Source organism: Bombus huntii, chromosome 14 (assembly GCF_024542735.1).
Source record: "Bombus huntii isolate Logan2020A chromosome 14, iyBomHunt1.1, whole genome shotgun sequence".
In the NCBI taxonomy this organism is placed as follows: Eukaryota; Metazoa; Arthropoda; class Insecta; order Hymenoptera; family Apidae; genus Bombus; species Bombus huntii.
The window spans coordinates 879,048-895,474 of NC_066251.1; the positions used below are offsets into that span (position 1 = coordinate 879,048).

The 16,427-nt window shown below is 37.7% G+C and overlaps 5 protein-coding genes across 16 annotated transcripts in view; 3 read left to right on the plus strand and 2 right to left on the minus strand.

Annotated features, from left to right (window-relative positions):
- LOC126873546 (ephrin type-B receptor 1-B) overlaps positions 1-1,637 on the plus strand; it is a 91,654-nt gene extending 90,017 nt beyond the window's left edge. For 11 of the 12 annotated variants that reach the window (XM_050634543.1, XM_050634542.1, XM_050634539.1 and 8 more), the window contains one exon: positions 106-1,637. In XM_050634543.1, the coding sequence (XP_050490500.1) occupies positions 106-370 (265 nt within the window). In that variant the 3' untranslated portion in view covers positions 371-1,637. The remainder of the gene's footprint in view (positions 1-105) is intronic. The other variant, XR_007692449.1, reaches the window with a different exon arrangement.
- A 4,813-nt stretch (positions 1,638-6,450) lies between these two features.
- Positions 6,451-7,529, plus strand: LOC126873578 (60S ribosomal protein L34-like). Its single transcript, XM_050634623.1, has 4 exons — positions 6,451-6,541; positions 6,704-6,775; positions 7,119-7,316; positions 7,393-7,529. Exons 2-4 carry the CDS (start codon positions 6,711-6,713, stop codon positions 7,484-7,486), a joined length of 357 nt encoding a protein of 118 aa, XP_050490580.1. The 5' UTR covers positions 6,451-6,541; positions 6,704-6,710; the 3' UTR covers positions 7,487-7,529.
- On the minus strand, positions 7,482-11,297 carry LOC126873553 (protein APCDD1-like). Its single transcript, XM_050634571.1, has 5 exons — positions 10,686-11,297; positions 10,175-10,316; positions 9,521-9,752; positions 9,022-9,435; positions 7,482-8,845 (listed from the first exon to the last, which is right to left on the minus strand). The coding sequence occupies exons 1-5, from the start codon at positions 10,726-10,728 to the stop codon at positions 7,877-7,879; spliced, it is 1,800 nt and encodes a 599-aa protein (XP_050490528.1). The 5' UTR covers positions 10,729-11,297; the 3' UTR covers positions 7,482-7,876.
- A 141-nt stretch (positions 11,298-11,438) lies between these two features.
- Positions 11,439-14,000, plus strand: LOC126873552 (nucleolar protein 11). The gene is made up of 4 exons (XM_050634570.1): positions 11,439-11,837; positions 11,920-12,451; positions 12,529-13,559; positions 13,662-14,000. Exons 1-4 carry the CDS (start codon positions 11,706-11,708, stop codon positions 13,788-13,790), a joined length of 1,824 nt encoding a protein of 607 aa, XP_050490527.1. The 5' UTR covers positions 11,439-11,705; the 3' UTR covers positions 13,791-14,000.
- Positions 13,970-16,420, minus strand: LOC126873556 (cytochrome b-c1 complex subunit 2, mitochondrial). Its single transcript, XM_050634575.1, has 7 exons — positions 16,254-16,420; positions 15,720-15,856; positions 15,451-15,642; positions 15,155-15,371; positions 14,641-15,072; positions 14,352-14,573; positions 13,970-14,254 (listed from the first exon to the last, which is right to left on the minus strand). Exons 1-7 carry the CDS (start codon positions 16,296-16,298, stop codon positions 14,168-14,170), a joined length of 1,332 nt encoding a protein of 443 aa, XP_050490532.1. The 5' UTR covers positions 16,299-16,420; the 3' UTR covers positions 13,970-14,167.
- Positions 16,421-16,427: the final 7 nt, after the last annotated feature.

The window sequence follows — 16,427 nt, forward strand, 5'->3', positions numbered from 1 at the left end:
TCGAACGAATTTCAGGTCTTTGGTTGCTCATAGTGTTCCCCTGGATTCCTTTATTAATATCCCGGAAAAACGAAGGATTCGAGTGTAACAGGAAATTTTCGACAGGGGCACCAATCCACTGGCGCCGGACGCGGTGGACTTGACGCAGCTGACCTCGGTCAGCGAGTGGCTGGCTTCCATCAAGATGTCACGGTACGCGGAGAGTTTCGAAAGATCCGGAGTGACTACCTTGGAGGCGGCCGCGCGCGTTACCGTGCAAGAGCTGACGGCGCTCGGGGTGACGTTGGTCGGACACCAGAAGAAGATAATGAACAGCGTGACAGCGCTCAGAGCACAGATGTCGGCCACTTCGCAAGGTTTTCTCGTTTAATCGCGTTGACGTTGCGACCGACGCAGGATTCGATTGCACGTTCCATCGACGAAACGCATCGTTCGTTCGAGAAGCTTTCGCGTCGATCACCCTCTGAACGGAATCGTACGAAGGCACGACGGTCCGGAGCATCGTCATCCTAGTCAGGGCGATAGACGTTTTCCTTCGAAGAGAAGGAACGTTCGTTCGCGAACGCGAGGCCACGAGCGACGGGAGAAGCGCGAAAAGACGCCGGAAGAGCCGAGCTCCGTCGCCAGTTTGGCAGAATCGGCGAGGAACCGCGTATCGCAGACATTCCAACGGTGAAAAAGCACCGGAGATCCGTTCGAGTTGCCGCCTCCCACGTCGGATGGAAGACGACGAAGTTCGACGCCGCTGCGACGGCGACTCGTCGAACCTAGCCTAACGAAACTAGCGCGAATCTTCTTCGACGGACGAACCACGTACGACGCATTTTTTACGAGACTATCGCGACGGGATCAACGCGCGACAAACGTGTATCGCGACTCCGCGAACGAGTCCGCCATCGACTTTCGTCTTTCTCTCGTTAGACAATTTTTCTCGCGCGCTGTCCAACACCGTGGATCGTGGCGTCGCGTCGAAAACAACCGAACTGCCACTGCACGATCACTGCCGTATGAAATTTAGAGAACGTCGCGCGACGAGCCGACCACGTCGATCCTACCCGGAAGCCGAACTTTTCCAACCTGCTCACCGTCGAGACTGCCCAGCGCGCCGAATCGTTGCTCACGCGTACGCGCAAGATTCGTCTTGCCACAGACTTTCTCGGTTTCTCGGTCCAAACGCTCTCTTCGCTGTCAACGAAAAGTCGCTGTCTCGTTTCACAGTGAGTTCCTAACGTACGCGGCGCGAATCGAACGGTGAACAGGTCCTGCAACGACTCGCACGATGCGTGCCGTCGAATGTCTCTACGGTACGGACCAATCGCGCGAACCAATAGACGGCCTAATAAAGTATCAACGAGCCCCGCGGCTTGCCCCTCGTTTCGTTCCTCCGTGCGAAAGTTTTCGAGCAACGATCGGTCGTACGAAACCGAAACGAAGATTCCACAGGTCTAACGATACGTTTGTAAGGTAGCCATTTACAGGAGGGAGAGAAATCGAGCAGGGTAACGCGTCCTCGCTGCGAGTCTGGCGCCGCGTTTTACGTCCCCCCCGTGCAGCGAATATTTTCTAGCTCTTATCGACGAAGCTCGATCGATGTACAAACGCAGGGCGCGTGTTACGCGCGGCTCGCGCGACGCATGTAGATATACGAATACGAAAAGCGTTGCCATTCCGCTCCGCTTTTGCGAAACGATCGAACGAGCGACGGGTAATCGCGCTAGACTGAAAGCGAAATTGCCGGAAATTGCTCTAGATGTTAAATAACGCGACGACGAAGCTCGAAGAAAGGAGGATTCTTGCCTTCGCGTTACCTATATCATAAGTATATCGTTTATACGCGATTTGTATAGGTACCTGTCGATCAAAGGGAAGAGGGAACGAGTAACGAAGCAGGAACATGTGCCAATAACGCGAAAACAGCGAGAGCCAGAGAGAGAGAGAGAGAGAGAGAGAGAGTGAAAGTATGTGTGTGTGTGAGAGAGAGAGAGAGAGAGAGAGAGAGTGCGTGAACGAGGGAAAATGTTTTGCGCGAAAGGGGAAAGAAATGGCGCACGCTATCGCGCGTAATCGTCGATTGCGAGGAAAAATGGTCCCTATATTATTAAATATATTATTAAAAGAGAAATAGATTATACGGTGCGTAATGCGGGACAGATTTGTTGGGAACGATCGTGGAAGCGTGCAACGAGTAGCCGAAAGGAAAGAAACCGCGAGACGCGTCCCTCGACACCGTGAACATATCAAGCAGTTTAAAAGAAAGATTTAAAAAAGGACGATGAAAGCGCGAGAAGGAGCGTGGCGGGTAAATTTTTCGAAGCAACGACGAGCGAAAGATGTTGGGCGCGAGGTCGACGCGGAAAAGTTTTCGCGACGACGCCGACGCGAAAACGGACACGCGGATTTACCTTTGTACGAGCGGTTTCCAATTGTTTCGCATCGCAGACGCAACGTCCGTGCCGCAGCGTGCGCGCGTAGCGATAACATCCGATAAATAATAGCGACGATGGATGGTGGTCTGTGTCTTGTTGGATGCACGTTCGCTGATCGTAAAGACTGCTTGCCTCGCCAGACGGACGACGATCTGGCAGACGCCCGTTGAAACCGGCGAACGCTCGCGCGACCAAGTCGGCCGAGCCACGGGAAATTTGTATTCTTAATTTAACGAATTACGCTAGAGATATATAGTTGGGAAAAGGGAGCCGATGGACGCCACGATGGACGAAATTGCTGGCGCGCGAAAGAACGCGGAATAACTCGATTCGTTGGTTCGGCTGGATCCATCGGTGCGCGTCGCGCCTCTCCGTTAGGAGATCGTTACGCGAGGTCGTTCCGTTTGGAACTGGAAAAATGCGAAGGGAGATGCTGGAGGGTCCGGTTCGGTCCGCGTCGTTTCGCGTTGAAGGGCGAAAGGTCGCGTGGCGAACGCGCACCCTCCATTTAGGAGAGAAAGAGAACGAGATGCTACTGAGAATGGCGACGATTAAGAAGCAATAAGCGAATACACGCAAATGCAGATTTTTATATAGAGAATGTTAACAAATTTCAGAAAATATTAATTATCGATAGCGCTATCTTCCTAAATGTTCGTATTAAAAGTTAAACGAGAAGCAAAAGGTAAAGCGTGAGACTTTGAGGACAAAGTCGGGTGGAGTCCCAATCGAATCGAGACGGAGGAGAAACGGCGCGCGACGATACGACGTCGCAGCGTGGAAAAACCGATCGAACGAGAGGGAAATTTCGGCCGGGACTCCGCCAGAGGAGAAAAAAAGAGAGAAAGAAGATTTTAAAAACTTTCAGCTGTAACTATTTGTGTCTAGCGACGAACCTGCGAGTGCGACCTGAAGTTTTGAGAATGTCGATAGTTTCAGTGAATTAATATTTAGATTTCATAGATCTCTGTCGATATTACACGATCGTAGGCACGAAACGAGCAGAAGATAATTAGTTAGAGCGTAAAAGATATCTTATTAGAGACCTTTTCCATTTCACTTGAGTCTTTCGCGTTCGAACCTGCCTACAGCCTGTCTCTGTTTCTCGAGTCTTTTCGATCGCATTTCCTCTTCTTCTTCTTCTTCTCCTTCTATTTCTACTTCTACTTCTACTTCTACTTCTACTTCTACTTCTCCGAGAACCACGTCATTTGCGTACTTTGATTCCCTGTATTTTCCACTCTCCGATTCTAATACGCAGGGCGCTTCTTATTTTGTAAGAGACGAGAATTCAAGGTGCGAAAACGTCGAGAGAAGGAAAAGCGATAGGAAAAATAATTGCGTAATCCGAATCAAAATTTACTTCGATTCACGCGAACGACGCTTCAATTGCGTTTCCTCTCCTATCGTTTTCCTTTATATTCGCCTTCTTTCCTTTATTTTTAGTTACGATTGTATCGATACTTTTTCTTTTTTTTTTTTTTTTTTTTTTTTTTTCTTTTTCTTTTAAGTAATCGTTACTCTTTCTAACGAGGAAACGCAGCGACGAGCAAACGAATGAGAAATCGTTGAACACATCCTCCTCGGACGCTCCTTTACTTAAATACTTTTACTCGATTAACGCTTCTGTACTACTATTTATTAAAAACAAAGAAAGCCTTATTTATTGTTTAGAGATCAGACTAAATTAAAAAAAAAAAAAAAAGAAAGGACGTTCTAACCGTGGTAGGTTATCTATTTACCTTACTAGAATCGTACGAAAGGGGACGAAAGAAAGATAAGAGAAGAAAAACAGATCATTATTTTCCTTACTTCGCTGTTTTCGAAAAACTCTGACCGCCGTATGAAAAGAGACGAAAGGATAAAAGAAAAAAAAAGCGAGATACAGCATCATGGATACGATCGTCGAGTCTCTAAGCAGTTATGTTATCGATTAGTTAAGCGTTTTTTAAGCGATCTACGTGCACATCGTTCGATTCTCTTTTCGATTCGTTTCCCAACTTTTTTTTCTTTTTTCTTTTGCCTTTTTAACAGTCTGTTTAACAGCGAACTTTGTCAAAGTACCTGCTTCGGAAACGAAAAGCAAACAAAAAAAAAAAAAAAGATAAAATAAAGAAAGAAGAAAACATATATTAAATTCGCGAGAAGACAAAGCACACAGGTACCGTCCCGTATATATTATAAATAGCTCATCTACTATCATGTACACGCATCATAATTTATGTATACTCATCGAACTGAGTTTTTACGATAAATTGGTTCAGCGAATCACCATCGTGTGTCCTCGATTCATTGTATAAAACGAAAGAAGCGACAAAGCGCGACAGATGCAATAAGAGAGTTAATGTCGACAAATTTTGGAACGTGTCTAAAAACATTTTTCCTATGGTGTTGTCAAGACGATGTTGAATGTAAATAAGATATAATAAATAATATACCTTATACGATGTAAAACAACCACCAGTCATTCTTACCCGACCCATTGGAACCGAACGAGTTCCATTCGTTTACATTGTCCGATTTCCTTTCCTTAACTCGGCGATCGTTAAAAATTAAGACTATGGAATCTTTTACGCAACCGTAAGAAGCTCAAAGGTACAAAAATGCATAGAATTCCATTCTTCATCGGTCGATTCTAAAGCTGTACGAAATTACTGTAAAAAAAGGAGCGATTAATCGTCCAGTTCGATGGATCTTTGGTGTAAGAAGGGAACATGTAGCTGTCCCTGTCGCGCAATATCGCGTTCCTCGTCTACGACCACTTACTTGATATGCTGCCATCTATCGAACTCGGTTCGAATCGCGAAAAAGTAACAGGAACATAGAACGTGCGAAGAGGTATCTCGCCTCTTGTTAGACAAGGAGAGCACTACTGTGCGACAAGGACAAACTAATGCCGTGTGAAAGACAAGTTCTTGTCCGCGAACAAACTAGGATTGCCATCTATCCCGGCACACTCCAACTTCGTGTTCCAGCTTCGTCACACAGATGGCAGCACGTGGTTTGTCCGTAGACAAGGAGTGCGATATTGCGCGACATGGACAGACATCTCCCTCTAATCCGGCTAATGTTCGTTAATTACTATCTATCCGAGAAATATTCGTGTACTTTTGAAGTCGTCGAATAATTAAGGATCGTTTGACAGATTTGGAGACGTACGTCTGTACTTATCGCGCGGTGGTGCGCTCCTTGTCTAACAGAAGGTAAGACACCTCCTCGCACATTGTATGCTCTTGTTACTTTCTCGCAGTTCCAACCGGGTCCGATAGATGACGATCCTAGTCGTAAGCAAGGACCGCGTTACTGTGGGACAAGGACAGACAGACGTCTGCTTCTATTTCATCGAATTTTGGATAATTATTCTTTTTTTGGGAAAAATTGTTGCAGTCCTGGAAGTAGAATAAAGCGTAGACGCCGGAAGTGTAGACGTGGAATATTCTCAAATAGTTGTGCGGTGGAGCGGAAGAGTTGTGTTAGACAAGGAGCACGATAGTGCGCGCGCGACAAAGACAACAGTAGCAGTTGGTTCCACCTTTTTCGTTCTAAATTACAATGATAATTTTAATCTTGTAACTGGTACTTAATATTTATTTCAAAATGCGTGATATATAATAAAAATGTGTAATATGTAATATATAATAAAATAAATAAAAAGAAGCCAACCAAGTGTTCGACATTGCTTAACTTTAGCAGTCGAACGGGAACGTTTAAAGAGAGTAATTTCTGTGTAAATTTCTGTCCCTCCTTATGACTCTACTCTCTAACTTAAGATTTATCTAGCCTAATGCCTTCGTGTTAAATATTATCACCTAAATTTGGTACTCGCATATCTGTTTAATTATTTTGTTCTGATTTTAATTTTACACGAAGGTCTGTTAAAACCTGCTTTGTGTAAAAACATTCTCAATGTGTTTCGCCCTTTGCACCGTGCATACTAGATTTGAATACATTAAAAAAGAATCCCTTGATCTAATATTTCTCTGGTATGCTTTTCGTTTATGGCGAAATATTTCTACTTATTTAGCGCTAGAGGGCAGTGCTGTTTCGAGATTACGCTTGCGTACAATAAAATTGCCCGATATTGTCGTTTCCTTTTCCGCTTGGATCTACTAAAGGTTCGTTCGAATTTTATATTTTACTTTAACACCCGTAATATCTAGATTAATCCTTGAAAACGAAGTTGTTTTTGCAATTGCTCTGAAATCGATGCTCTTTAACGATATAATTTATTATCATATGAACGAACCTTTCTGCTAAGAAACGAATATATATTTCAGAAGCAAAATGGTACAGCGACTAACCTACCGACGTCGATTGTCATACAATACAAAGAGTAACAGGAGACGCGTGTAAGTATCTGGTTTCTTTAAAATATAACTAGTGTATTATTGCATTAGACACGTTATTGTATTATATTTACGTTGTTAAAAATTTCCTATAGAACTTCGAAGAATATAAACAATTGATCATTTGAGGTTATGTTTTGGTTTACTTTTACACGTGAAATTCACATGTGCCCTATTTAAAGTCGCATAATAGTGTTTTCATCGAATATAAAATAACATTTTCCTTTAATTATACGCTACTTTAATCGGTTCATTAAAAACAAAATATTTCACTACGCAACGAGATAGATAGTGTTTCACTGTCAAATTGCGTCTGAGAAATAGTGACAGTATTATAAATTTACAGTGTGCGTACTCCTGGAGGAAAATTAGTATATCAATATCTTAAGAAACCCAAGAAGATACCAAGATGCGGTCAATGCAAAGACAAATTGAGGGGTATTCAACCAGCCAGACCTATGGAAAGGTCACGAATGTGCAGACGAAAAAAGACTGTCAAACGTGTATATGGTGGCGTTCTTTGTCACAAATGCGTCAAAGAAAGGTATAATTCGATTTCCTTTATTTACGTGAGATAACTATCTGAACTATTCGTTATTCTTCTGGACCTTTGTTTGTAGAATCGTTCGTGCTTTCCTCATTGAAGAACAGAAGATTGTCATAAAGGTGATGAAAACACATGCGTTTGCAAAATTGAAGAAAGCAGAAAAATAATTTTTCTTTTTAATAATTAAATAAAATATATTTAAAAGGACAATGTGGCGCGAATTATTTTCTTATAACTATAACAGTTACTTCGCATCTGCGCTTTTTTCTTTTCTTTTGTTTACCATATATTGATACATGTGTATTTACGTAGTTGTAAAACATTATAGTTTGAAGAGTCTATCATCGATCGAGACTATCGACTATCAATATCAAATGTTTCAAAATTCTTTCAAAATTTAAAGCATAAAGGTATACGATATATTGCCATTACTCGTTTCATCATTCGTCTACATATTACTTATACACGATCTTTTTCTTAATTACAAAATATACCCTGTTCCGTTTTCTATTCTTATGATTAAAGATCTTTGGAAGAAAATAATTTGAATTTTATCATCAGTAAACGAAATGTAATCGATATAAAAGAAGTAAAACTGTGGAGTGTATGAGCAAGGAACTTGTTGAAAGACACATAGCAAATGAAGAAAGAAACCAGTTCCTCGTGTATCGGCTGAATCGGTTGTACCTATTTCCTTTTCGAAAAAGAGGCAAGGGCCTGGATTCTCGAAAATGATTTCGCGAAGGTAGTTCGGAACACTGACGAAGAGGAGCTTCCCAAAGATCATCCTTCCATGATGCTAAAAGCAGAGTGTAATCCCCTCTCCAATCGAGACCAATTCTTGCTTTAAATTTCAAAGTTGCAGGAGCTTCGAAACCCGTTCGGAACATGCAATTTTTTGACCATATACCCGCTTCGTTTCTTATACGTTTAAGTTCTTTCGTAGTTCCTTCGCAACTGGTCGATACCATATTGCTAAGAGGTATTAATAAACTTTCGAGAATTCGTAATTCTAATTCAGTCGTTCCAGAAGGTAAGGTGTTATCTTTCTGGATCTGAAAAGCATCAACGGTGGATTCCTGTTTCTGAATCTTCATCTTTTGCCTTCGTTTTGATTCCAATATGTTCAATTCTTCTGTATCTTGAAATAAATGACGATAAACGTTCAACTTTAGATTTTTCTGAATTCTTTCCAAATCTTCCGTATTGAGTGTCTTTACGTTTGAGTTTTTAACATCTCGTCTTTGTCGAACAGCACGTTGAACATAAGTTCCTGCCGCGTTAATCGAATACAACGAATTGGAACATGCGGAATCACCATAATAATTCCAACGCGCGAACCACCTGCTATTATCGGAATAAATCCGAAAGAATCTCTTAGACCAAAATCCTCCATCGATGCTTTCACATCTAACACTTAACCAAAGACCGCCGATCACTGCTGGAAGTGGTGGTGCTTGATGAAATAAAGGTGGACTGTACTCCGTTGCGCGATATACACTTCCACAAATCGGACAGTCAGTAGCCTGCGATGTTAAAAACATTCCGATTAAAGTTATTAGATAAATTGCGTTATCGATAAGTAAACTGCGGATATCTGTGTAAAATTCATATTTTTATAAATTCAATTAAAGGAATGGAAGCTAAGAACACAAGAGAACTGCTTTATGCCATTCCTTGTCTATCGATAAAGCATACTTGCCGTATCGGCGCGTAGCAAGGATGTAGATTGCAAACGTTTCGGCTTTTGTTGTGTTTTCTGAGAACGGGCATTTCGAGCAACTCCACCAAGTAATAGTTCGATCCTTTCACGCATCTTACTTTTACCGATCGCTTCGCTCTTCGTAACGATATTAGGTCTTTTTATTTCAACTCGGAGTACATTTAATTCCGAGAAATCGATTTCGAACGATTCCAAACAATTCGTCGTATGCTGTTTTTTCGGCCGTAATAGACGACTTTGAAGAGAATTATAATTCAAATCGTACATATTTAAGTCTGTGGGTGATGAAAAATTCATGGATCGTTCGTAAATGAGTTGCGCTAGATAAGGACGCCACTTTGTTTCGGTGCCGCCGCAACTTGCGTTCATGATACGTCCAAATTTATGAGCAACCTGATAATTTAATTTAAAAGTATAAAAACTCTGTGTCGCTTGATCTTGCATCCTGCAACATCGAAAGAACACTTCATCTACCTACCTGTCTATTAAGTGGTATCAAGTAAACCGAATCCAATTGTACGCTAGTTTCCGTAGCACCAGGAATTGCGATAGATGGGGATAAAATCTTAACGGAACCGCGTGCTACGACAGTATACGTTGCGATGCTGCATGACTCTTCGTCGTAATGATATTGTAATAGAAGAAACGAGTCGTTCTTAAAAAAATTATACTTCCTTATGATATATTTTGGACCAGCTCGTATTTCACACCTGAAGAAACAATAATGTCGATTTTGATGTCGAAAACATTCGTAATAAATTCAAGATGCAGCCAAGTTTATCCCTTTCTGGATGAATTTTTTGTGAAATAATGAATATAATAATATGAACGATAAAACGCTCAAACTCCAAATAATTAAATTTAATTTAATTTTTTAAATGAGATATGCAGTCCCATTTGCAATAAGATGCTACGTTCTGACAGATCTCAATAATGTTAAAGAAATTACAATTAGACTATGGGTGTTAATGTGTTTATGAGGAATTTAAAGATATAAAAATGCACAAAACGTATATGATAAATTAAAGTATACAAAGTATTATAATATGCGTAACCATTTTAAAAGTTATCGTAATGGTATGTATTATCCCATTGATTCCGAAAGGGCAAAAAGTATTATAGAAATATTTACTCGTGGGATATCCACGTCGAATGCAGTCTAGATGGTGTATTATCGGTAACAGCTGCTTTGTCATCAGAATCAATTCTTTTCATCATCATTTCGCAATTATCATCCTCCGTCTCGGATTCTAGAGAAACTGTATAATCGAACCCTAAGAATAAAGAGAACGTAGAGCAAAAGATCAAATGATTTCAAAGCTTTCAACGATCCTGACAAAATTATAATCTCGTGACAAAGAAAATGTGAAGGAGACGATAAAATTTTATGTTCTGCCGCATTTACGTTTCCACACCCGTCTTTTTCTGTCTTTTCGATTGGTATTCCAATCGGATCGACAGTGAGATACGATGAACTTCGTGATGTTATGCAGCTGCCCAAGGTACGCGTATCAATCAGAAGTAGAAGAATGTTAAGTAAATTTTAAAAAAGATCTCAATATAAGAGTTGATCTCGTTATGATAAATGATAAAATTAATCGTTGGAATAACACCATCTATGAAATATGCTTCAATTAACTTACCTATAAACAGGCATAAAAAAGGAACAGTGATCAACGGTTGCATTCTTGATCACAGCGAAAGTTTACAGGATAAGATATTTTATTTATCAGCGAAAATAAATTTTGCTGAGATGGAAATTTTTTTACACCAACCTAGACAAAAATATGAATAAATTATACTCTTATTTTAAAAATTATACTAATCTGCTAAAAAATTGCTTTGTTATCTTAAAACTCCTTCTGAATGATCTGGACGAACTCAAGTATTGTTCAAGTCACCCTCAATATATATAGCTTTATCCCTTCCCGACCTTCTTCGTCCAACTGAGTAGTGGACATAAGTGGTAGATGTATCTACTATCTACAATGTTAAGCATTTAATTTGCATTTACGTTTTGAAAGAAAAATTGAATTTAAATTGGTCGAGTTTAATTCGAGTAGCACTGATAAGATTCTTAATTATCAAATATTTCTCTGCCTATGATAGTATTTAAAAAAAAAGATTTCTCTGTAGTATATTTATCCTTTTCCTTATCCAGTTTTCAAAATAATATTAATGATAGTTGATAATTAATCGCGCCGATTAAACTTTATTTAAAAATGATAGGATTTAATAAAATTCCAATATATCTTGCAAAAGTGTTTTAGGAATCTTCTACTTAAATACTTTGTTGAAAGAATTAAAAACGATATAAGTAATTCATATGAATCATTATTTTTTAAATTAAGAACTGAACATAGTACGTGTTTCAGAATACGGGGGCGTTGTATTTTGCTTGCTAGAGATGGCAGAACAAACTAACCTATTTGGATTTCACAACTTATTTCTATAATAACAATTGAATTCTATTATTTTATCATTCGAGTGAAAATATTTTAATATAAAATTAAAAATTGAGATTATTGAAAAAATATATTCAGTGTCATTAATGAAGATGTCGAAACTTCAAAACCAAACGTTAATTACAAGTGAAATGTATGCCATTTCGTTTTGAGTCTTCGAGCACGTGATTAAAAAAAAATTGTTTTAATAAGTTCGAGATGGCAAAACTTTTTTCGTATTATACGCTATGTCCGCTTATCGATCAACAAAATTTGTTAGGTGTTGAAAGAGATTCGGATAGCGGGTGTGCAATCGTAACATTAGGGAGAAATATTGTAATTCGGTATAAGGTAAATTATTATATTAATAACATTTGTTTATATTACAATCAATGTTTTCTGTTAACTATAAGTGATATAATGCGTTTTACAGCTACAGGATTTAAAACAATTGAGTAGTTGGACCAGTAAAGATCGACTAACGACGCAAGTTATTTATGATGAAATAACATGTCAGTATGCTGCGGTATTTAATGAAAAAAAAATACGTCTTTGGACTGCCGAAGAAACAGATTTAAATAGCATCAAAGGCTATAAGTTTCAGTCTCCTTTGCATACCATTGTTACATGTGAAGACTGTCCACCTGTATTGGTACGCAAGGACGGAGCTAGTGCTTCGCTAGAAACAGCTATACAAAACAGAAAATCTTGGTCCAAAGAAGGATTATTAAACGTCAATGAAAAAATTTTAGATTGTTATTTGATCCGTACTGGTGACAAAATAAGTTTGTGTATGTTAACTGAAATTGAAGGAACTTATAACTGTGTTATAGTTAAACTTAACAATGATACCTATTCTGAAGAAACAAATTGTGTCAAAAGATTGGAGTTGAAGCGAAGATCGGAAGAGTTAGTTGGTCATGCTGTATTGCAAGCTAAAAACAAAGCTTGTCTTCTAACATTGTGTAAGCGTAAATGTTGTTCTTAGATCTTTAATCCCTTTTAAAATTATGCGTATTTTATATTTATTTTCTGCTTTCAGGGTCGCATGGTAGATTGTATAGTCATCCTTTAATGGAAACAAACAACGAAGCTGCTTTAAGTACATTAATTGGTATTATCAATAACATTAATACCAAACATCCAGTAGTTATGACATCTCTAAATGAGGCAACTGTGGCAGTTTATGGGGCTGATGTTTCTGAAGAGGGGGCTGTGTTAATGATTTATAATGTACAATTTAAACTGATACAAGCTGCTCAAAAATTAAAATTGTATACAAAAGATGCAAAGCTGTGGAAAATCGAGGACAAGTTGTTGCTTGCTGCTAATAAACATTTAGCGATTGCTCCTTATCATCTTGCTCCTCAAAAAATAGCAACTTTGCTTGGATCATCTTTGAATTTCAGAAACGATGATGAGAATACAGATAATAATGAGATTGTTGTAATACAAGAATCAACAGTAGCACAATGGGAAAAGAACGGATCAACTATTATTAAACAACCAATGCAAAAGCTTTCAAAAAAGCTTTCTAAACAAATATCGTCTTATATACACGAAGGATTGAGCGATGCCGCGATACAAGAAATATTGATTCCGGAGTTAATCGAGTCGAAAAATGTTGAAGCAATTATATGGTGTTTGAATAATTTGAAAGATTTACCAGAAAAGTTACTAATCGACCTCTTAATATTTTCGTTAAGAAATCCTGATGAAACGTTTTTACCTTTACAAAATGGCACAACCGATGATTTCTCAACTGTCAGAAACCCACATTCAAGAAATGATTTTCTTGATAAAATTTTTAGTCTTACTTATTCCGACATTTCTTTGTCGTCTTATCTTAGGAGCGGTTTAAATTTTGATGAAATACTTCGATTATTGCAATATTTAATACAAAAATTGGACACTCAAGATTTTTGTCATGATGTTATACAGCAACCAACTGACAAACAATTATATGAATGGTCTAGTCTTTTGTTAGAGTCTCATTATCAACATTACGTGTTATCACGAGATCCAGAAGTTTCGATGCTACTTAATAAACTCAGTTATATTTTAGACGACCATGTAAGTTCACACAAAATAGTGTAATTGCTTTAATAATTGTTCAATAAGTATTTTGTCTTCTTTATTGACCTTCGTTAATTCATTTTCAAAATTTCTTTGCAGTTGCAAGTATTCAAGGATATGGAAAATATGAGGCCCATTTTAAAAAGAACGATTAGTGGCAAGTCATCGAAATCATTACAAAAAAATCGTAACAAGTTTTATACGATAGAAGAAATAAAACTCTATTAAAATACAAAGTTTCCATTCATAATTTACACGTACATATGCAAACATTTTTAACATTGATAGTTCCTTTCATCACCATTAATATGTAAATGAAATTGTAAAATATTTTCATATATAAATATGTATATATAAACGACAAATTTAATAACACATACGCCGTTAAAACATATAAAAAGTAAAACTGGAAATAAAGAATTTTTATTTTTATTCATATCTACAGAGTTACACAGTTACTGAAACAAAATGCACATGGATATTAAATATCTCGTGCCGATTGGGATTGGTAACTTTCATATATCTTAATCTCAATCTTCACAATTTTGGAAAGAACTGGTATCAATTTCGTGTCATTTGTGTCTTCGAACGAAAAGCTACTAAGTTTATTTTAATTCATCAAGATATGGTACAGTTTTCAAATTACCAAGGGAAGCTATAGATAATTTTCCTTTGACAAGTTTGTCAGCCACCTGGAAAATATTTGTTGTTAATGTAACAAGTACAGTTGAAGAATATAAAAAACGTATTATAACCTGCAAATAAAAATTATATTATTGATATACGCACAGTTTTAACATCAGACGTGGAAACTTTATCAATGGCATTAGCTATTGATACTGGTGAGGAGACTTGCCCTTTAAGCAGAGCTTGTTGTTGCATACTTTCCAATAAACAAAGTGCATTATCAGCTGCATCCAAAACTTCAGTTTTTAATATATTTTTACCACGAGCAACCTCACTTTCAGATATTTTTAAAGATTTCAACCATTCGACAGCTTCTTTTGTCAACTATAGTAACGTGAAAATTAATATTAAAATAATATTTATTATAATTATAAAATTCTGTACCACTTACAGATCCTACTACATTGGATGTTGAACATAATACGACACCGAAAAGTCCTGAATCAGTATAGCTAGCATTAAAGGTTGATAAGCCAAATGGCTCTGATCCTGCAATACTCGAAAGTTGTTTCTGTAACGAACTTGGACTACATCCCCACTTAACTCTCGGTCCGTTACCGGATGCTCTTTGCAGTATTGCACATGCTAAAGCTTCTTTCTCATTTTTTAACGATACACCTTCTACAGCTATTGCTACACTAGTTAAACTTGATGTAGTTTCTTTACGAACTTCTCCAGCATAATATTTGGTTGGTTCATTTGCATTATCTGCTGATTCAACACTTAAATTTGATCCCAAAGCACTAAGTTCTGCTAATGAAACGCCAGTGCCAACAACTGCGCATCTAGGTGCAGTACACCAAGTATTGACAAAATGTAATAGCTTTAAATAAAAAATAAAATATACTTGAGCAATAAGGACATGCCATTATTTGTCAAAGTTATTTTATGATAATTGTACTTACACCTTCCGAATTAATTTTGCCTACTTGATGTTCTGGAGAAAATAGAGAATATCCAAGTCCACTACGATAAGCTGCTTTATGCAATAATTCAATTACCAAAGCTGCATCAGATAAGGAACCAAGTTCATATTTTAATCGAGGCAACTGATCCTGTACTTCCCATGGTTTAAAGATCTGCTTAGTAGCAGCACATTCTAGATATTGAAGAGTATCTGCCCTATTGATAAAAAGGAAATGGTATATAGTGAAAGGTTTATTTTAACGCTAATAACAAAGCAACATAAAAGAAACTTTACAGATTGTCTCTAGTGATCTGCAATGTGTACGCTATACTTTCACGATCAAGAGTGGTTATTAAATTTCCACCATGCTGTTGAATATTCCTTGTTATGGCAAAAGCACTTGAAACAGAGGTACCTAATCCTGCAGCTATCCGCAAATGATGTGCTGTACCTTGTGTATCATAAGTTTCATTTCTTGATCCAGCTCTATACATTAAATACTCATATGACGAAAGAAATATTACAATCAACATATGTGAACAATTTTTTTAGATTTCAAATACCTGAAAACAATGGACACCTGTGCAATTGGAGAATTGTTATCATAAGCAGCAACAGTAACTTTATTGTTTAAAACTTTAATTTCAGGAGTTGCTGCAGAAGAACTTGGTGCGGTTGCTGCAACTGCATAATGTCTGACCTAATACATAATAAAATTTGTTTTTAATCTTAATAAACAGTTACCTTAATGTTTCTAAATCTCTTTAATAGAAGATTTCGAAGTTTTAGAAGAGTAAACCATTCTCAAAATGTACTTATAGTTAAAGAAGGCTGTTGTAAAAATGACCATTGAAAAGTTATAAGAGGGAAAAAAATTGAAGTTTAATTACAAAAAGAAGATTTTAGTTTTTTTTATAGTTTTAACTATTTAATATAGTTAATTAATAGCTTGGCCTATGTAACCAGTACGACAGAAATTGACATTCAGAACAGTATCAAGTCGTTTACATAACAGCTAAATGACTGATCTTATTTTAATGAATAAGAAACGACGTCAATTAACAATTAAAAGATAGAGAAAAGAGAATTATTATTACCGCAGGACTACGTAGCAAAGAAGACCGCATAACTGAGCTAACCATCTCCTCGTTTCCAGAAAACCTCTCTTTAAGAGGATAATATGAAATGGTACTGCTGAACTACAAGACTATAGATCGCAGTCAGCATATACCAGCTAACATATAGTTTCGTCAAGTGGGAACAACTCCTGT